The sequence below is a fragment of the Chenopodium album genome, chromosome 3 (genome assembly GCF_948465745.1).
Source record: "Chenopodium album chromosome 3, dcCheAlbu1.1, whole genome shotgun sequence".
NCBI lineage: Eukaryota > Viridiplantae > Streptophyta > Magnoliopsida > Caryophyllales > Amaranthaceae > Chenopodium > Chenopodium album.
In genome coordinates this window covers 5,200,857-5,222,606 of record NC_137836.1, presented here as the reverse complement: position 1 = coordinate 5,222,606, position 21,750 = coordinate 5,200,857, and the positions used below count along the sequence as shown (strand labels likewise).

At 35.9% G+C, this 21,750-nt stretch overlaps 2 protein-coding genes across 3 annotated transcripts; one reads left to right on the top strand and one right to left on the bottom strand.

The window, feature by feature from the left end:
- Positions 1-3,349: 3,349 nt before the first annotated feature.
- On the top strand, positions 3,350-16,437 carry LOC145623758 (UDP-N-acetylglucosamine diphosphorylase 1-like). 2 transcript variants are annotated; one of them, XM_081676623.1, is made up of 16 exons: positions 3,350-3,456; positions 5,368-5,563; positions 5,675-5,729; positions 5,842-5,993; positions 7,201-7,240; positions 7,846-7,938; positions 8,025-8,137; positions 8,267-8,341; positions 9,471-9,510; positions 9,625-9,707; positions 9,799-9,876; positions 11,783-11,926; positions 14,261-14,328; positions 15,047-15,161; positions 15,293-15,449; positions 16,178-16,437. In XM_081676623.1, the coding sequence occupies exons 2-16, from the start codon at positions 5,372-5,374 to the stop codon at positions 16,273-16,275; spliced, it is 1,503 nt and encodes a 500-aa protein (XP_081532749.1). In that variant the 5' UTR covers positions 3,350-3,456; positions 5,368-5,371; the 3' UTR covers positions 16,276-16,437. The 2 variants fall into 2 exon arrangements, with proteins under 2 accessions (XP_081532749.1, XP_081532748.1); XM_081676622.1 differs by lacking the exon at positions 3,350-3,456 and adding an exon at positions 4,072-4,490.
- Positions 16,438-17,368: 931 nt separating this feature from the next.
- Positions 17,369-21,305, bottom strand: LOC145624758 (uncharacterized). Its single transcript, XM_081677850.1, has 5 exons — positions 20,889-21,305; positions 18,731-19,481; positions 18,541-18,656; positions 18,162-18,273; positions 17,369-17,895 (listed from the first exon to the last, which is right to left on the bottom strand). The coding sequence occupies exons 1-5, from the start codon at positions 21,303-21,305 to the stop codon at positions 17,369-17,371; spliced, it is 1,923 nt and encodes a 640-aa protein (XP_081533976.1).
- Positions 21,306-21,750: the final 445 nt, after the last annotated feature.

Here is a 21,750-nt window from a genome sequence, read left to right as displayed (position 1 = left end):
TGCTAAGTGTGGGATTTGCTCTTCTACAAAGGCTGAACGTCTAGCTGTTATTCGTGGGCTGGCAGTGGCTTGGAATGCTGGTCATAAGCAAGTTCAACTCTCTTTGGATTCGGAAATAGTTGTCAACCTATTAACGAAACCATCTGTTCCTAATTCTCCTTTCTTTCATATCATTCGGAGATGCAAGTGTATGATGCGCAGAGAAGGCTGGAAGGTAACAATTCAACATTGCTATCGTGAGGCCAACCGGGCTGCGGATTGGCTTGCTAATGAGGGGGTGGAGTTGGACTCCCGGTTCATACTTTATGAGGCGGTCCCTTCGGATCTTCGTGCTATTTTATTGGAGGATTTGGGGGGTGTGACTATAGCAAGAATGGTTCCGGCTAGAGCGGCTTAGTTCTTGTTTGTAGTCTTTTATGTTCTTGTTCTGTTTGCTTTTGTGTGTTCTGGTTTGCTGTTTTTTTTTTTCTCTTATAGTTTGCTAGCTTTCTCTTTGACTTTTAGGGGCTTGCCCCTCCCCTTCACCAAAAAAAAAAAATAAAAAAATATAAATACATTTTAGAATCTTATATAATGTATATAAGTAATTCAAAATAATTTATTGTTGTCATTGTATTATCATAATTCACTGTCAATTAATAAATCAACAAGTCTTTATTTAAAGCACTTTAATTAAAAAAAAAACCTTAAAGTAACACCCGGAGCAACGCTCGAGCCATACATTAGTTTCTTCTTATTTTCTACAATTAATGCCTTACATAAAATTAGGGTTCAATCTCCTTCCCCCAAAAGTTCAATCGAATCAAATCTTATCTATTCTAGAATTTCGTCATCTTAATCAAGGTTATCAAATGTGGGAGCTAAGATGGTAATACCGTTCAAATGTGGGGGCTAAGATGGTAATTAAGATGGTCATCTTAATTCTTTTTCATTTAAGATTCACGGACGATCCTTAGAAATGGAACAAACAAAACTTATTTCTTGTGAGTTTACTCTCAATACCGTTCAATCGAGGCGTAAAGCACCGAGTAGATTGACGATAAAATATAAATCATATCAAAGATTATTAGAGGTGATCCTCCTTGCTTCGAAGGTGTTGCAACTAGCAAGCATAAGAGTATATAGAAAGGAAGCAAAGGAAGGGAGTGTCCAAAACTTGTAAAATTGAACAGAGTCTAATTTAATGGGCTTTTTGGGTCTAACCAAAGTAAATTAAATAAAGTCGGGCTAGTTCCATCTTGATCATCGCTATTAACAATGCGAGACAAGTGCGTGAAGTGTTATACAGTCTATGGAAAAAAAAGAAATTCTTACAACTCTTAAATCTGTTGACTTTAAATAAGGATGAGATCAACTACGAGTAACAATTATTTTTTTATACTATTATACAACTAGTTATACGTTTGGTAAAAGTTTTGTGTAGAACAGACTCACGTGAGTCCGTTCATACAAACAAAAAAAAAATTGAGGAAAAAAAATCTTAATGGTCAGAAATTAGATAATAATAGTCAGATGTTAGATTATATATAATGGTCAGAAATTAGATTATAATGATCAGATATTAGATTATAAATATCAAATACTATATTATAATTGTCAAAAAATAAGTAATATATCAGAAAATAGGTTAAATATATCAGAAATTAGATTATTATGGTCAGGTATGAAAACCCTTCTTTCCTTCCTCTCTCCTCAACAACCCACAATGGGTGGGTTGTTGAAGAGGTCCAATAGTGAGTTTCGTCCTCGACTCGATGAACTCGGACATTGATTCAACGAGTCTCGAGAAGTCACACTGATCCATGTGATCCGAATTCTTGAGATTTTCGACATGGGGCGAAACGCGAAACGAGGTGAATGTGGGGGAGTGAATTAACCCCAAATAAGCTGAAAGATAATTGGGATCTAGGGAGTCTTTGTTGTTGTGGATCGGAGGAAGGATTTAAAGAGAATTGAGAATTCAGATTTGAGGGTTGGAACTTGGAAGTTAGAGTTCAGATTTGTCGTGGAGTTAGGTTGCCTCGAAGAAGATGAGGAGAGAGAAAGGGCGAGGACAACGGAAAGAGAGGATGCGGTCGAGGAGGTGGTCGGTGAGGCGGAGGACGCCCGTTGGGTGCGCCAAATTTGAGGTGTTGTTAGTGACAATGGGTAGGAGATGAGAGTATGCATTATAATCCGGACTCACGTGAAACAGACTCACATAAAACTTTTTGATAAGTTTATAACAAGTAAACATGCAAATGACTTAAAAAAAGGAAAGATGAAATTTATTCTTTTTTCACTTGTTCCATGGTGTGCATATATGTTACTTGTTCCACTGAACTCTATCTCTCTTTTCTTTTGAAGTTAATTAAGAAGAGTATGCCTTAGGATTAATTTTTTTATTTTAAATAAAACTAGAGTGATTCCGTGCTAGCGCACGGTATACATGTAACATGTATATTTAAAAAGAAAATATAATACTTCGTAGGAAAGATAGAAGTTTTTCTAAAACAATGATGGACGTTACTTAATGGGAGGTTATTAATAATAATAATAATAATAATAATAATAATAATAATAATAGTAATAATAATAATAATAATAATAATAATAATAATAACAATAATAAAATAAAATAAAAAAACTAAACTCATGAGAGTTGAGGATTGAGGTTTTTCCAAAACCTCATTAACTGACTCTGTAATCTATTAGTATATACTAAATTAATTCCCATAAGTATCCCTAAATTACACTTGGCATTACCTCATAAAAAATTTTTCAGCTAAAAAGTTTGTTACTTTTATTATTATTAATTTTTTTTTTGAAAGAAGTTTGTTAAGTTTAGCATTATATTTAGGAAGGGAATGTACGCAACCATAATAATTTAAAATAAAAATATGAAAGTGTGGTAGTAAAGTATATATATAAAAAAATGTTATGTAATACTATATAATACAGAGTACTACTTTCCTCCTAGGATCGGGAAGGAAGCTCTAACCACTTGAGCTATCCCTCACTCTCAATACAGAGTACTACTTAATTGAGAATAAGATTAAACTTTAATATTATGAATACTAGAAATCTTATCACTCAATATTTCTTCCTTTTCACATCACTTGCATATCACAAATATAATGTTTATTATAAATTTTTTATGTTTTTCTTATAGACAATGGTTTTGTTTTACACGTTTTTAAATAAACGAATAATAAAAGTATTATTGTAATTTAAAACCGTGCATAACACGGGTTCTAAACTAGTTATAATATAGAAATGCTAACATTTCATGATGATTGGTCCTTATTACCCTTACTAACTCCCTATCTGCTCTCTGGGAAATTCACTAATCCTCTATTTTCTAATTTTCTTCCATCTTCTTTCCCTCTTATCAACCAACAACTACCACTTCTCTCTAACCACCACTACAACCATCACCGGAAGTGGTCATCGTAGACGGGCCCGGCAAACAAGGAGGTAAGCTTTTTAGTTTTTTTTAAATAATTTTTCTCGGCCAACATTACTTGAGGCCAAATGACTATTGCCGGTGATCAAGGTCAATTACCGACTAACGATGGCCGTAGTAATGGTGGTCGTTGCTTTAGCTGTTCACGTGGTTGTGATATGATGCAGAACATAAAAAAATGTAAGTGGTTGGGTTAAGTGGAAGAAAGGAAGCTAGTAAGGGTAAATTAGAACTTTCACTGTAAAATGTCGACGTTTTGATTAATTTTGTTGACGGTATTTAGCGTTAATTAAACTCAAATTGAAAGCAATTAAAATTGTGGTTTGTACTTTGTATTTCGGTTAGATCAGATCAGAGTAAAGTATATTACTGGGGTCCAAACTTTGCCAAAATGTAAGTTTAGGGGACTGAAGTTACAGGAGTTTGATTTAGGGGACTCAAACCTGTCGTGCAAGTTATCACCAGTTTGCTTACCCTCGATTACCAGTTGTCCCAAATTTTCAATTTTAAAAAAAATTAAAATTGTCTTAATTTTTTCTTTTAAGAAATAGAATTGTCTTAATTGTTTGAGTTAGCCTAACCTTTTTCACTCTCTTCTCCCTCATCCTCCTTATTCCATATTACAACCGCCATCTTAACCCTTTTTCACTCTCGTCGCCTCTTACGTCGCGCCACCGCTCGTAACCCCGCCCCGTTCAACCTCACCCTTTCGGCCTTTCTCATTTTTATTACTTTCTCTACTCCTTTTTTTCAATTCATTACCACCAATAAAGCTTTAAATTTAACTTTGAAAAATCTAGAGTGGAAATTTTGTTGGAGGCTCCGGTAACAAAGAACTCGAACTCGGCCTACCTCGTAATGCGGACCCATTATTTGGTAGGTTTTGACTTCAGGTGGGGCTGCGGTGGTTGTGGCGGCGGCGGTAATTGCTCAGCCGTTACGGGATTCATCCCCGAATTAAATTCCCCTTCTCTCTCACCTTTGTGATTCCCACTATTGCATTTTCAGAGAAAATCAAAGAAAACCATATTTGAAGTTTTGTAAGGTAAGTTTGGGTCTGGATTTTAGGATTTGTGGGTCGTTTGGGGTTTGGGTGGTGGTGGTTTGTGGTGTTGACAGGGTTTGATGGGTGTATGGTGGTATGGGTAATAGCTCATGGTGGTTGTGGGCAAATGAATTACTTTTGTTTATCAACAATTTTTATGTTTCCCAATGAAATGAACTTTCAGTGATTTAGAGGAAAAAAAGAAAAATAAAATTCTAATTAGCTTTGTAACCGGTTACTGAAGGTCAGCTTGGCCAAAATAGTAGCCTTAGTCCCCTCTTTCAAACATTTGAAAGGTGAGTCCCCTAAACTTACACTTTGGCAAAGTTTGGACCCTTGTATTGAGCTTTACTCGATCAATAAATGTGGGGCAGAGGCAAAGGCAAAGGCAAAGGTAGTAGTTTGGTGAGAAATTGGTGTGATGAATGTTAAATCAAATACTACTACACTACACCACATACTTTTACAGTTGGAAAAAAAGAAGAGGTAAAAATATAAAAATAATAATAAAATAGTGTTCTGTTAATATTGAGATCCAAATCTGAATTTCATGATATTTTAAATTCATTGTATTTCATTAATTATAACAAAAGGCAGCCTAAACTCACCGACATGTTCTAGTCACCCTCACTCTTCCCTATTACTCACTTGTTTCATTGTTTGTTCGTGTCGTGTTATAAATTAGTGATTGACCCGGGCGATATCTCGAGTTATTGCATAAATTAGCGGTACCGGGTTGTTATATCACTTGTTTATGTCCTACACTTTTATGTAGTGGAGGTCGATTACTGTTTGATAAGTAATTGCAATATTAATTTTCCAACTTCTATTTCTGATTTGAAGTATTAAGTTCACCTCCATTGTTATTGTTCTGAAGAGAGATGACGGAAATAGCAGCAGCAGAAACGACGACAGTAGCAACAATGGCGGATAGTAATGGCGTCAATGCCATGGCTGCATCACCTCCTCAAGCTCTGCTAGAAAGGCTTAAGGATTACGGTCAAGAAGATACTTTCGCCTTCTGGAATGAGCTTTCTTCTGATGAACGCGAGCATCTTATCAAAGATATTGAGGTTTTTTTATTAATTAATTTTTATGTACTGTGTTGTGCAATTATTCGATCATGCATCTAATAAAATATGTGTTGTTGATTTTATTGAAATTTTTTGATGAAATTTGTTCAGAGTTTAGATCTTCCGAGGATTGATCGGATTATTCGATGTTCGTTTCGTTCTCAAGGTTTGTGGATTTGTTTGTTTGATTAGTTATGAATTAGATTAGAAAATTGGAGATTGAATATATGTATATATAGTTCTAATTTCTAAATTGATGCAAAATTTTGGGTTAAAAGGATTGCCGGCTGCGGCGATTGAGCCGGTGTCGGAGGACATTGTGTCAACGGTGGAGCATCGGACGATCGAGGATAGAGAAAAGTGGTGGAAGATGGGATTGAAGGCCATACATGCCGGCAAGTTGGCTGTCATCCTTTTGTCCGGTGGTCAGGTAATTTTTTTTTTTTTTTTTTTTTTTTTCAATATGAATATTATTTACTTGTATTTATTTTCTTGTCGATTATGATTATTTGTTGGTGTTGTTGCTGTAATTGTCAATGAGCAATCGAAATCAGATACCAAATTATTGGTGGTGTTATTTCATAGTTTATGTTATTTGTTGATTAAGCTATAAAAGTAATGTTGAGTGATAGAAATCGGATACCAAATTATTGTTGTAGGATTACTTTCTGATTGTTTGTTGTTGTCATCATTTAGGATTATATATTTAAATTTTTTAAAAGTATATTTAGTGAACAATAAAAATCAGATCACTAATATAAAACTGTAGGTTCACTTTTTGAGTGTAATCATGCTTAAGCTTTACATTGTCTTTCTTTGTGTTATCTGCAAGTTGCCTTTTATAGCGCAAATGCAATCATGATAATCTGTTTATAAAATTATTTATGTTTATCTGAGGATCTTTTATGGTTGACCTTTTTAATTAATCTACAATACTCAGTATTAAAAGGCATTTTGTACTCGGTATAATATTAATTTCTAAACAGGGTATGTAATAATGTAAATAATGCCCCGCCCTACATTATTTCAAATGCTGAGGATTTTATACTGAAGGACCTCTATGCCATATTTTAACTGATTGTATGTCATAGTTGAGAAAACTATACTAGTATGGAAGCTTAAAGGATACCATTATCTTCAAAGACGGAGCATAATCTTCTGCACAAAAGGAAGAACCAAGAGGAAATGGGAGAGAGAGAGGAGAATTGTAGGAGTGGAAGAACTACGAAGGGGGTGGATACAGGATGGCTAATTACATTTGTATAGAGAATTAGTTTCAGCTTAATATAATATGGAAATTAAAAATGCCTTTGCTTATTAAACTAAAGAGTTTAATTGGAGGACAGTTGATATTAATTAGGATTCTTGTCATAAGTTAAACTTTAGAAATTTGGGGGAGGGTGAAAGAAGAATTTTATTTAAAAAAGGGAATGGAAGTTTAAGGAGAACGCAGAGTAATATCTGTGCAATGGTGACTTTTGTTATGTGTTTGTCTAGGTAGAATGATGGGTCTTCACGTTATGCTGTCTCCATTATTCTCGAAGTGCATATTCACTTAATTTTGTTGTCTGTATGATTTGTTTTAATTTGACACTTGCTAAGATCCGAATATACTAATGTCTCAAATGCTGATACAGGGAACTCGGCTTGGAAGCTCAGATCCTAAGGGTTGCTTTAGTAAGTGACAGCACTATTTTTATCCACTTGCTGTATATTAAATTTCTCATATAGGGCAGAACTTTTTACTTAATGTCATGAAATCTTCTTGCACCTATATTTTTGTTATTCATTTGCCTTATTCCTAGATAATCTGAATCAATTATGAACCACAAACTACAGTCACACTCTGTCACTTGCTTATCATGATGTGCATCGGTCTATAGCATGAGATAAGTAAATGCTATCCTGTCTGTGGCTGCCATGTGAATTTTTACATAATTAGCATACTACTGAATTTGATCTTACAAGATTATAGTCCATGTGGTAAGGGACATTAGCCTTTCTTGTCTAGTGATGAGTGACAAGTTCTTTTTCACGCCTTTTGCTATGTTGAAGTTAGTTATAACTTAAGATTGTTTGTTTTTTTTTTTCTCTCTCTCTCTCTCTCTCTCTAGCCTTGAATAAGACTTCTATTGCTCTAATTTCATCCATTTGCCTTCTGTGTCACATCTTATAAACCCCTATAGCATACTATTTTTCTTTAAAATTCTAATTTATTTACTGTGTTCCTTATATCTGCAAGTATGCTTATGTAGTGTGGATTTCATCATAATTTGTGTCAGATGTTGGCCTTCCTTCCAGAAAGTCACTTTTCCAACTTCAGGCAGAGCGAATTCTGTGTGTTCAAAGATTAGCAGCTCAATTTATGAATGAGGGTAAGATATTTTGAGTTGAAAATGCCATTTCAGTTTTTTTGTTTTTATAATGGTATTCTAATTGCTTTTCAATTTGCACCCTTCAGGATCAGCAGATGTTGTACCAATCCACTGGTACATAATGACTAGCCCTTTCACGGACGAAGCAACACGCAAATTCTTTGAAAGCCAAAAATTTTTTGGTCTTGAAGCTGATCAAGTATGAGTTTAACATCTTGCTTCTCCACTTTTCTTTGACTAGCTTCACTATACAATTGGTAGTTTAAAATGTAGTTTTTATTTTATTTTATTTATTTTTAAACTTATATGAGACGCATCTTCGATGTAGGTGACGTTCTTCCAGCAGGGAACAATACCTTGTATCTCAATGGATGGAAGATTCATCATGGAGACTCCATATAAAGTGCGTTCACTTCTTTTTCTTCATGCCTTCAAATTTTGATAAATATTGTCATATTTTGTATGTTTTAGTGTCAATTGTGAAGTTTGTAACCCAAGTAACTTCATAATGATTTCACAGTATGTTTATTTTTTGTGGGTAAAAATATTGAAATTTGGTTTAATTCTCTAACTCACAGGAATAGAGAGTGTTTTATATAGGAATCTGGACTGAGATTATGAGGATATTATGAATCGAATCTCAGGACAAGTACTAAGTTCAATAATTAGCTCAACATGAGGGTCGTTGGACTAGAAAGAGTTTTTTTTTTTTTTTTTTTTTTTTTTTTTTTTTTTTGAAAAGTTTAAAAACTTCCTTCATTTCACGAAGTTCTTCTCATGTACTAATTAATTTAAATGTGGTCAAATTCAAATTTTGACTATCTTTGGTTATAAATATTTCCTTCATTTTCTTTTATTCGCTACATATTCCTTTTTTGGAAGTTGTAAAATAATAGCAGCATTCTTTTATTTGGTCAATGGTTCTTGCTATCTCTTAATTCATCACATGAATTATGTTGGACGTTAATTCTGGCTATATTTGGTCAAACCAAATCAGCACTCACTCTCCAGCTTCTTGCTGCAGTTGAAAATCTGTAACTCTTAGGAATGTAGTGGGCTCTGTCCAACCATAACAAATTTGTTCCACTGTGTAGCTTTGATGAAGACCAACTCATCTATGCAAGTTTGCATAGGCATTTGAAACCTGGAGTGTGCCTCAACTCTAGTTTATTTCAGAAGCCTTTCTTCCTCTTATGCAAATCATGCTTTATCCCATGTCATATAGCCCAATGAGGTCATGATCCGTAAACTCAATAACTCAAGTAGTCCAAATGGGGCAAATGACTAGAAGAGTACCCTTGCCCTTCAACTTATGCACATTAAAGCAGAGCTTTCAATTCTTATGACCGACAATAGGAGAGGGATTTACCTTCATCGCTACACCCACATCAAATGCTACTATAGCTGCTATATAGAAACCTACGAGTGTTTAGATGCTGCCAAATGCTCTTGCTTTCTATGCATGTGGTTGACATTTAGACTTGTTAAATAAATATATTTCTTAAATTAATGGCTCAAGTGTCTAAACTCAGATGGCAAAGGCTCCTGATGGGAATGGAGGAGTTTATACAGGTAAGGCATTTTTCACATATCTACACCTTTTCTGATTCAATGAATTCCGTGTATCATAATTTCAGTACCCATATCATGTCCGAAGTGTCTGATTACTTTTGCTATATGAACCAGCTCTAAAGTCTTCGAGGCTGTTAGAAGATATGGCTGCACGAGGAGTCAAATATGTAGATTGTTATGGTGTAGACAATGCACTCGTAAGCTCTCCTAATTACTCTTTTTTCTTCTCCTTTCTTGTTGATATATGTGTTAGTTATCTTATTTGCTATTATATTGAATTGCTGATAGGTTCGCGTTGCTGATCCCACTTTCTTGGGTTATTTCATTGATAAAAATGTTTCAGCTGCTGCCAAAGTTGTAAAGAAGGTAATTTGGATTCATATCATCGAGGTTTATAATTTGCTAGTCTATATATATATATATATATATATATATATATATATATATATATTTTTTTTTTTTGTCTTATCTGTCTTCTTTAATGTTTCATGTCCATGTCTTGTATATTGACAGTCTGATCTTATGTTTTAATATCCCATTAAAAGTTGTGTAACCTCATACAACCATCTTCACCTCCACGCAAAACTGCATAACACAGGAACAAATATTCATGAGAAAATTTTCCATTGAGCTTTGGCAGAGCCTAAAGATATACCCCCCCCCCCCCTCCCCCCCAAAAAAAAGGACTGCAGTAAATACAGACGTAATCTAGCTAGATTATGTACCTTTTTCCATCAGGAATTCAGGATCGCCAAGGCATTTATAGGCCCAAAATGCTCCTTAACACCTCCAATTTCTTCTGTAAGAATATAAAATTAAAATAACATAATTGATTACATTCTTGAATTCAGCAAGTCACTGAGAATATTGGCTTTTACTTTGCAACCATAAAAGTAATGGCTTAATTTACTAGGCAAGAAAACCTGTAATATAGAGGACTTACGTGTTTTAAGTTTTTGGTTTTCAAAGCAATGTTACATATTTGCTGCAAATCTACTGAAAGGTGTCGAGTACAAATTCAAATGAAATATGATGTGCAAAGCCAAAGCTTATAAGATTCTCATATAGTATGTAAACTATAGCTAATTATTACTACAGACATGAACATGGGGGAGATTGCTCTTCTTTGACCAGTTATTCATTAAAATGTAAAAATTGACTTGAAAATGCAGAAATCTGCACGAACAGACATTTTATACGATTACTATTTGTGGACCAAGTGTATTTCAAATTATCAGTAAGCTGATATGTCTTTCAGTCCCTTTTTTACCCATTCATAATGATAGTAAAAGCAGTTCAAAGTATCAGTAAGCTGTTCAGTCTTTCAGTCCCATTTTTACCCATTCATACTATTACAAAAACAATTATTCATTCACATATTATTATTTGTAATTTACCTTCATAGACTTTTGCCTCAAACTTTCCTGCACGATGATCTGTTTTCGTCATAGCTATTGCTTCATGGTCACCTTCAAGCACAACCTATAGGAGGGAAAAACACTATATAAGCAATGTCTAATGCTGTAGGTGCCCAACAGTAGCATTATATATGAGAATATTACTGAATATATGAACAGTGACTCACCGAGAAAGTGATCTGGATTTTCATGGAGAAGTCATAAACCCTCGTCGAACATGTTTCTTCTAATCTCTACTGGTAATGTTTGATGCGTCCACATTTCTTTTCAAAACGGTCGTATTGGCTGAATTTGCGTTTCTTTTCTAGATACATATATGTTACATACTTCGTATTGTTCCTTTATTGTGGGATTTTAAAAAGCAGCGTGCTGAACCAGTAAATATCAGAATGATTACATGGAAATCCGTTACGTTTCGGCCGATTCGCAATTTATTGGCTGAGTTTTCGAGCCATGCTCTGTCTTTTTCTTTCTTGCTGCAATGAAGCAAGAAAGAAGATATAATCTCTATATCGTTACCAAAGTATAAAAGCTGCGACTTAAATGTGTTTTTGTCCTTCTAATGTGATACGCTAGAGTCAAATGGTATTTAGAGATAAGAAGAAAATTAAATATTTGCATATATAAAATTCTGTTGGCATCTTTATTTGATGAGCCAGTATTCAGTAAAATATCTTGTCTAGGAGATTATTTTACTTGCAAATTGAGAAGGGACTCTTGACTTGCATAAAAATTGCACTATTATGTGAACAATAAATTCTGTCATCTTAGTTCCCATGTATTATAGATACATATATGTTACCTTTGAGTATATGTTTGTCTTGGAGTATATTTCATGTTCATCTGATGTGCAGGCCTATCCCCAAGAGAAAGTTGGTGTATTTGTACGACGAGGAAAGGGTGGCCCACTTGATGTGGTTGAATACAGTGAGCTAGATCCTTCAGTGGCTAGTGCAGTCAATCAGGAAACTGGGCGTCTTCGCTTTTGTTGGAGTAATGTAAAGTACTTTTTCCTTATGCCTGTTTTCTTAGAATGTTAGCTTTATGAGCAATGCGTAATGAAATATATATTTCCTCATAGTTTTTAGGAAATTCACATTTGCTACCACCTAAAACGCCTCGCTTCAGATTTGCTACCTATTTAAATTTTTTTTTTACTTTGCTACCACCTAAATCAGACTTTGTTAAAAATCACTACCACTTAACGAAATCCGTTAGGATTTCCGTTAAGTTTATTTAAAAAAAAAAAGAAAAATTAAAAAGATTTTAAAAAAATTAAAAAAAAAAATTAAGAAAAACCAGCAACCCCACCCACCCCCTCCCCTAATCTGCCACCCTCCCCCTCCCCCCTTCCGGCGGCCGGCGCCGGCGACCTCACCCCCTCCCTTTTCCCCACCCAAAATTGACAATCCTAATCCTAAGCCGACACCCCCAAACCCAGACCACCACCGCCACCGTAACCCCCAAAACCCATACCAACACCACCGTAACCCCCTTTCCCCTTCCCTCCACCGGAAATCGGCCCCCCTCCCTTGATTCCCCCACCGAAATCGACCCCCCTCCCCTTCCCCTACCCTTTTCGGCCATCCCTAACCCTAAACCACCACCCCAAAACCACCACAACCGAAACCCTAAAATTCGTTTAGGGTGGTTTTGGGGTGGTGGTTTAGGGTTAGGGACGGCCGAAAAGGGTAGGGGAAGGGGAGGGGGTCGATTTCGGTGGGGGAATCAGGGGAGGTGGGCCGATTTCCGGTGGAGGGAAGGGGAAAGGGGGTGGTTTTCGTTCGGAGTGGGGGTCGGAGCTCAAGAACGGGAAAGGGAAAGGGGGGATTGGATGCGCATAGGGTGGGGGAAAGGGAGGGGGTGGGTTGGCGCGGCGGCGTCGGCGCCGGCAGGGGGAGGGGGGAGGGGGGAGGTGAGGGGTGGCAGTGAGGAGGAGGGGTGGCTGCAAGGTGGTTGGAGGGGTGGCTAAACGGTGGAGTGGGCCCACTAACGAAAATAGTAACAGAATAAGGCATTTTGGTAGTGATTTTTAACAAACTCTGTTTTAGGTGGTAGTAAAATAAAAAAAAAATTTAAACAGGTAGCAAATGTGAAGTTTGGTGTTTTTAGTGGTAGCAAATGTGAAAATTTCCTAGTTTTTATAGTCGCTACATTTCTTCTTTCACATTTTCCAAATCATATTTTCAATCACTAACATCTCTAAATATAACTAGTAAAAGTAAAAAAAAATTTATTGAGGAAGTATAAATTGAGACGAATCCAACAAGACCCCACATTGCTATATATTTCATTAAGTACAAATTGTTAAAAGAAATTCAAAGTGGGTATGTGACTAGTGCAAAGGTCAAACCGTTGCAACTAAAAATAACAGAGGAAGTAGTAAATTATGCTTCCTATTAAATGTTTTGCTTGATTTTTTTTTGTTTTTTTTTGTTTTTTTTGTTTTTTGTTTTTTTGTTTTTTGTTTTTTCTTTTTTCACATATCAGGTTTGCATCTTAACTTCAATCATGTTGTTTAGCTTCATGCAATTCCTATAATAAACAAATTACAATTATGTGGTTTAGTTTCAGTTTTTTGATTTTTTTTTGCATATATGCTTTTTATATGGCCGTATAATCCATGCAGCTAGCACCCTTAGTTTATATTTAAGGGGTAGTGGTGATGGACCTAGGCCTTTTCTTAGGCTGGTCTAATGAGCTCCTCCTTTGCCTGAAGACCCGTCATCCAAGTCGATCCAGTCGGATTTGGTTGGTTAGCCTAATTTTCTGGGTTTAAAGTGTTTTTAATACCAAATGTTTTGCTTGCTTTCAAGATTCTGTTTATGTCGAAAGAATGGAGTTACATTGCTTTTAGTTCATCTGGTCGAGTCAAACTATTTCTATTAAAAGTTAAAAGTGCATATTTGTCAACATTTAAGGGCATTTTATGTATAATTTTGTAAAGTTAGTTTTAATTGGGTTCAGGTTGGGTCTTGGTCAGGTCATTTCTCACAAGGCAAGCTACATATCTCTTAGACTCTTAGTCCTGTCATTGGGACTTGGACTTGAAAAGGGCTACCAGACTCCTTATGCCTTTAGAATTTTAAGCGAATTACTGCTATAGTTTATGAAAGAATTAATTGTAACGTGTCCTGCAAGTTGTTCTTCAGGTGTGAGACATAGGGTCTATTGACCAGAGTGTTTCGTGCTGCTATATTTAACTTTATGTATTACAAAACAATCTTAAAATTTCCTCTCCCTCTAATATATGCCTTTAGAGTTAACCTTCCCTCATAAATTGTAATTAGTTGATGTTCTGAACTTCTGATAGGTTATCAAATAAATTTCAGGTTTGCTTGCATATGTTCACCTTGGATTTTTTGAATTCCGTAGCCAATGGACTGGAGAATGATAGCATGTAAGTATATATATGACGTGCGTTATTTTTTCAAACATATGGTTAATTTTTTTTGTTTATAATAGGATATCAAAAGTTTTTCTTTTCTGATATTTAATATTTTTCAAAATTCTACTCCTTGGATTATGCTCCATATTTTGGTGGGTTTGAGCTATTACAATTGTTGGTTTTCTTGAAAAAAAGTACAATCCTTAATGAATCACCATTTTGGATGGATTTTGTAGTTTACAGAAACAAATTTCAATAGGCCACATTGATATGAAGCCTAATATGCTTTTATAAGACAACTATTTACTGGATTAGCTTTATTGTACTCACTAAGGTTGTAAGTACACTGAATAAGCCTCAAGACTCGCTAAGATATGATATATAAACTTGTTCTGTACTTCATCCTAGGTCCTAACTCCCAAAGATCAATGTAAAACTTCTAAGCTTAAAGCTGCAAGTAGCCCCTAATCAAGTTTAACAATATAAACTAAGATGCTGACTAACAAAGCCATAACTCACAAAAACAAGACTTGTATGTGTAAAGAACATTGCCTTCAAATTCTGATTTATGGTTGACTGTATGTGGGGGTTTTGGGGGGGGTTGTGGGGTGAGTGATTTTTTTTTTTTTTTTTTTTTTTTTTTTTTCTTCTTTTTCAATATAGCTGTTGGAATTTTCATACCATGGTTGAGGTTGCCGCTTGAATTGTTGTCGTCATGATTTCGTTGCAGTTATCATTTGGCAGAGAAGAAAATACCATCAGTTAATGGATATACAATGGGACTAAAACTGGAACAGTTCATATTTGATGCCTTCACATATTCTCCTTCTACTGCACTGTTTGAGGTGATCCTTGTCTATCTTCTTTTTTTTTTTTTTTTTTTTTTTTTTTTTTTTTTTTTTTTTTTTTTTTTTTTTTTTCCTGACAGACCTCTAGCTATGAATGAGAATATAACACCCTTTTATTCCATTCTCAGGTTTTACGAGAAGAAGAGTTTGCACCTGTAAAAAACGCAAATGGGGCAAATTATGACACACCTGATAGTGCGAGATTGCTTGTTCTCCGTCTTCATGCTCGATGGGTGATTGCTGCTGGTGGCTTTCTTACCCATTCGGTGCCTTTATATTCAACTGGTAATTGCTCCTCATTTTTCCTTAATAAATCAATTCATTCCTTATGCTGGTGGAGCAGAAATTGCAAAAATACAAATGTTTGAAAAATATTTGAATTATCAATGTTGTTAAAAGTGGTTTGTTATTTTGTGCCTGGCTAAAGTTTGAAACACTAATTTAAAGGTAAAATCACTGCCTTAGCAAATTCAAATCAGAAAATGGCCTTTTGCCTTCATGATAAAATCGACCTTTAAGTTCAAACAACTGAACACCATATTTATTTTCTTCAACTACTAGAACACCTCTAGGAACTCCACATATCCTTCCCCTCTTGTGACGCATATACCTGGAATTGTAGGCTGATAGGTGGTCATGCACTCTAATTATTATATTATATACCTTCTAGATATTGAGTTAAAACACTAGAGTATGATGCAACTATTAATTTTCTTAGAGCAGCATGGTGTTGGCATTAAACGTAAGGTATTGTATTCGTCATTGCTCACAACTGTAAACCTGGTAGTGGTTTTACCTTTTTCTATTTGCAAACTCTGTGGTTTTACATTGTTTTAACTCCTCTCTCCTTCCCCCCCCCCCCCCTCCCCAAAGCACACACACAGACAGACACAGAAGCTGTCGACTTTCCGAATTTTCTACAAGAATAATCTTCAAACCAATCCGTATTTGGGAAATTTTTTCCCTTGAGCGTTAATAAACTTATTTACTTTTTGATGATGGTATGTGCTCAGGTGTTGAAGTTTCTCCGTTGTGCTCTTATACGGGGGAAAACCTTGAAGCTATTTGCCGTGGAAGAACCTTCCATGCTCCTTGTGAAATCACATTTTGAATTTGATTTATGATTTGTATATCAGGCATGTCATTTTTTATGAAAAAAGATTAGAACAGATATAATCATACGAGTATGTATATACACTCAACTTTATGAGTCGAGAGTTTGAATCATTTTGGCAGATATATTGTTCAATAAATAATGAGCTTTTTTTATGCACAGCTTGATATGTGTTTTGAATTATTTGTTTGAGGAAGGCTGATTACTTGATTAGTGGTAGTGGCTCTCATCTTCGATGAAGTCTGGAGATTGGTTCAACTCATTAGCCCAAATGTTGAGACGATTCTTAGCTAGAGCCCCTAGCATGGTTCGAAAATGCGGTTTCGAACACAGTTTCGGTCGCAATAACGGTAATGTGTCGCGGTAACGGAATTGATGCGGTTATCGCGGATGTAGAGACTGAATTTTAGTTTTATAATTTTATATGTTTTATCAATTCTACATTTCTACAACTCCTAAATTTTAAAAATGAATTTTTAATCATTTTCCAATATTAAAAATTAGTATTATAATTATATTCAATTATTAATTCAATTCCTCTAAAATAAATTGTCTTCTAGTGTAAAAGAAACTAACTTGTTAAGTTATTGGAGTAGTCAAAAAGTCAAAAACAAAAGGTAATGGTAAATAAAATGACACTTGTCCAATACCCAATTTCCAAACCTCACTTGTTTGACAGCTCATTGATCACACCCAGTCAAATATCAGAGCACCCCACTCTCTCTCCTCTTCTTGCCCTTCTCTTTCTCTTTCCTTTTCTCACTGTTTTTCAATGGAGTCGAAGAGAAATTCACGAAATTATGCGATTTCTTGGGTAATTCATAGTTATAACGGTGTATTGACCGATTCGGTCCAAAATGCGTTGCATTTTTATAACCCGCATCAAATCGCTAAATATCGGTTCGGTAAAATGGAAAACCACTACAACTCACCCGATACGTTATGATACGGTCGCATTTTTGAATCCTGACCCCTAGAGGAACCAATCTCCATGTCAAATTAGAGAAGATGAATAGAATGAATGATTTTCTTTGTATTGTATTACGTTATACACAATGTATTTATACAATCTAAGAGTAGAGATTAGGGCTTAAACATAGGTCCGTATGCTATACATAATATTAGGCTTAGGCTGAACACCCCCCCTCAAGTTGGCATGCAAATTGCATGTGCCCAACTTGCCAAGTAAATACAAGAGTTGGTGTTTGCTCAACGCCTTAGTGAAAATATCCACTAGTTGATCCGTTGTCTTCACATACGATGGACTAATAACCCCGTCCTGAATAGCATCTCTAACATAATGACAATCAACCTCAATGTGCTTAGTACGTTCGTGAAACACCGGATTCTGCGCAATGTATATCGCTGACTGACTATCACAAAACATGCTCATCGCTCGTGGGTGTGAAACTCCCAAAATTTGAAGAAGAGCCTTCAACCATTTTAACTCATCACTGGCCTTAAACGTTGAACGGTACTCTGTCTCAGCACAAGATTTATAAACAGTATCTTGCTTCTTAGTCTTCCAAAAAATAGGAGAACCACCAAGAAACACCAACCAACCAGTAATCAAACGTCTTGCCAAAGGACAATTAGCCCAATCCGAGTCACACCAACCTGTCAAATGTAAATTGCAATTTGAATTCAATAGAATCCCTTGACCCGGACAACCCTTCAAGTAACGAATCGTACGAAGGGCTGCCTCCCAATTATCTTGACGAGGTTGTTGCATAAATTGGGATATAATATGAACTGTGTACGCCGGATCAGGTCTAGTGAAAGACAAATAAATCAAACTACTCACAAGCCACCGATACACTTCAGGGTTTGCAATAAGAGAAGTTTTTGAGCTAGCGAGAGTAGATTTTTCTCAATAGGAGTACCTGCTGGACGTGCCCCTAGAAAACCAAACTCTGCAATAATATCAAGAGTATACTTTCGTTGACATAAAAATATGCCCTCCGGACTCCAAGCAACCTCAATACCAAGAAAGTACTTCAACACACCCAAATCTTTCATATGAAAACTGTTACTCAAATATGATTTGAATGATGAAATTGCAGAGGAATCATTCTCGAAAATTATTAAATCATCAACATACACTAGAACACTAAGATAAACAACTCCATGATTTAGAGTAAATAGAGAGTAATCAGAGTACGGTTGTAGAAATCCGTACCTTTTTAGAGAATTGGCTAATTTAGAGAACCAACAATGAGGGGCTTGTCGTAGGCCATATAGAGACTTCCGGAGTCAACATACCAATCCAGATTGAGAACCATGGAAGCCAGGAGAAGGTTTCATGTAAACTTCCTCATCAAGGTCTCCATGAAGAAATGCATTGTGAACATCCATTTGATGCAGTTCCCAGATTTTCGCTGCAGCAACAACTAAGAAAGCACGAACGCTGACCATTTTAGCAACGGGAGATATGTTTCATTATAGTCAATACCCTCAACCTGATGATTTCCAAATATAACAAGGTAATCCTTTAATCTTTCAACTGTGCCATCAGAATTATGCTTCACCTTGTATACCCATCTACAGCCGAGAGCTTTCTTCCCTGGAGGTAATTCTTCCATTACCCAAGTCGCATCATCTTCCAAGGTCGAGATTTCTTTTTGCATAGCCTCCTTCCAACCCTCGTGTTGCATAGTCTCTTTGAAATTAAGAGCCTCAACCACCGTATCTATAGTTGCAATAAATACACAATGTTGCAAAGAAAATTTATCATAATTCACAAAGTGTGCTAAAGGATGGGGAGTAATTGAGGAGCTTGGAGGAGACGGTAGACATGGAGAGATAGATGAACTCGGAAGAGATATAGTATGTGCAACATAGTCACGATGCCAACCCGGAGGATGTCGTTCCCATTGTCCACAACCCAAATCAATAGAAGTAGAAGAAGAGGTATTCAGACCAGCAACGAGGCTGATGTCCGAGGCGGAACCAGTACCAGCAACGCTAGCAGAACCAGCAGCAGTGTTCGTAGTAGCTGATGTGATGGAAGAAGCAGCAGGGTCAAGGGCTGCAATAGCAGAAGAGGCAGAAGGATCAGTAACAGAAGAGGCAGAGGCAGCATCAGCAGAAGTAGTAGCAGCCGCAACGGAGTTGCGGTGGGGATTGTGAGCCGCAACAGGGTTGCGGTGTGGGCTGTCCGAGGCCTCAGTGTCAAGGGCAGCCTCACCAATTGCCAAAATATGCTAAAGGTCGTCTAAGAAATCAACATCAACCCCATTGGTAGCATTAGACACGGTGGTACCATCAATACTTGTATCATTAGAGGTGTAACTAGTACCAAACATAAATTCGTTCTCATGAAATTTGACATCCCTTGACACAAAAACTTCACCCGAGTCTAGATCATATAGCTTTCAACGAACCCTTTTTTCCATGAGGATAACCCAAAAACATACACTTTCGGCTTTGAGGTGCAAATTTATCACCCTTAGCCCTTTGATTATGAGCAAAACAAAGACAGCCAAAGACTCAGCTCACATTTCATAAAAAAAAAAAGGTTCTTTGCCAAACAAGACATCATATTGTGTTTTATTGTCTAGTACACGAGAGGGAGTACATATATATATATGTGTGTGTGCGCGCGCATATAATTTTTACTATATATGCATTTTTTTATATTGATTTTGCATAAATGTATTTCAAATTGCTAATTTTTTTTATTTTTTGGAAAAACGAAAATTATGCACATTTGTTAGAAAATAATGCACATCAAATTTGACTTACATTTTTTTTTTCCACATTTAGTTTAAAAAAATATGCACATTCAGTACAAAAATTATGCACAAAAAATCCTTCTCATTCTTCTCACTTTAAGAAACTTCTCATTTGACCCTATATATATATATATATATATATATATATATATATATATATATATATATATATATATATATATATATATATATATATATATATATATATATATATATATATATATATATATATACATATGTGTGTGTGTGTGTGTGTGTGTATTTGGTAGGGAATTCACCTTGTGACTTTGAGGTCACAAGTTCGAGCCATACCAACTACTAAATGCTTGTGAGTGGCAACATTTAGAAACATTTTTGAATTGTCTCCTTAGATGACAACATTTTTCATTTGTTGTCTTTGTAAAAGTGTTGCCTTATGTATCATTTTACCTTGGCTTTCAAAATTGTTGCCTTTGAATAAAAATGTGTTTCCTTATGAATAGACAACGGGGGCATATATTACGCCTCATATATGTAGCCTTAGCTACAAGTCAACACTTTTTTTTATATTAGACAATGGTTTTGCACTGTTACCTTTGCTTTATTTTGTTGTAGTGATAGTAAAAAAATAGTGGGCACCACATGTAGACAAAGTCTTATATGACCCCCAAAAATCATAATGAATCAGTTCAAAAATGCGACTAGCATGATTATCACTTATAGGAAAGCTATCACGAGTTTGTTTAGCTTGAGGACAAATTTCACATGTCTTATATATTGACTATGAGAACTACCTCGAATAGCATGAAGTAACTTGACAATTCTTTCTGACGAATACCCCAAAAAACGATGCCACAACTCAAATGTAGAGACCTCCGGACCCGTGACCGCACATACTTTTGGAAGACACCGGAGATAGTACAGTCCATCTATTCGTTCACCTCCTCCAATCAGGCTCCCCGAACTTTGATCTTGTATAGTATATAAAGAATTGGTGAATCGTACATAACAATGAGTGTCATCAATCAATTTAGACACCGAAATCAAATTGCAATTTAATTTAGGAACAAATAGGACGTATTCTAGAATAATTCCATCCGCCAAGAAAACACGACCCTCTTTTGTTGCAATTGCTTGAGCACCATCGTGAAGACCAACGGGGCATGGTAAAATTGATTGAGTATCAAGTAGAGAAGACTCGTCACCCATCACATGATGAGAGGCACCTGTGTCAATAATCCAAGATAGGAAATAATCACCAAACCAGTTGTTTGACAAACAATCGATACCGAGTGTAGAGTAGGCTGCTGCCATCGCATGAGCAAGGAAAACAACATCAGGTTGATTAAAGGAGGACAGAGAGTTGTGGGATCAGAGCAGGGAGGTTAGAGGGGGCTGATTAACAGCAGCAATAGTGGTGTGAGGAAGGGAGCAGGGCTTATTAGCAGTGGCGTGAAGAAGAGAAGTGGTTGTAGAGGTAGGAGATAGAGGGGCAGCAGTTGGATATTGTCCGTGGTTGTCGTACTTAACAACCACCAATCAGGGTAGCTGTGGACCAAGAAGCAAGCATCATAGTCATGACTCGATCGTTTGCAATGGGTACAATATAAATTTGATTTATCACGTCGTGGCGATATAGAAGTAGTATATGTCAAAGAATCAAGTGAATTTCCTTCACCCACCATTGTTGATTAAGCAATCAATAGAATAAAGGAGATTAGAAAAATTAGAGAAAAATAAATAATAGAGTTTTTAGGGT

Excerpts from the sequence above, each read along its gene's own strand:
- LOC145623758 (XM_081676623.1), top strand. The coding sequence starts at position 5,372 with ATGACGGAAATAGCAGCAGCAGAAACGACGACAGTAGCAACAATGGCG. Across the intron at positions 7,241-7,845 it reads AGATCCTAAGGGTTGCTTTA|ATGTTGGCCTTCCTTCCAGA; the intron begins GTAAGTGACAGC and ends AATTTGTGTCAG. Across the intron at positions 11,927-14,260 it reads TTCGCTTTTGTTGGAGTAAT|GTTTGCTTGCATATGTTCAC; the intron begins GTAAAGTACTTT and ends AATAAATTTCAG.
- LOC145624758 (XM_081677850.1), bottom strand. The coding sequence starts at position 21,305 with ATGGCAGCAGCCTACTCTACACTCGGTATCGATTGTTTGTCAAACAAC. Across the intron at positions 19,482-20,888 it reads ATCTCCGGTGTCTTCCAAAA|CATATTTTGGCAATTGGTGA; the intron begins GTATGTGCGGTC and ends GACGACCTTTAG. Across the intron at positions 18,657-18,730 it reads TGGAAATCATCAGGTTGAGG|CGAAAATCTGGGAACTGCAT; the intron begins GTATTGACTATA and ends TTGTTGCTGCAG.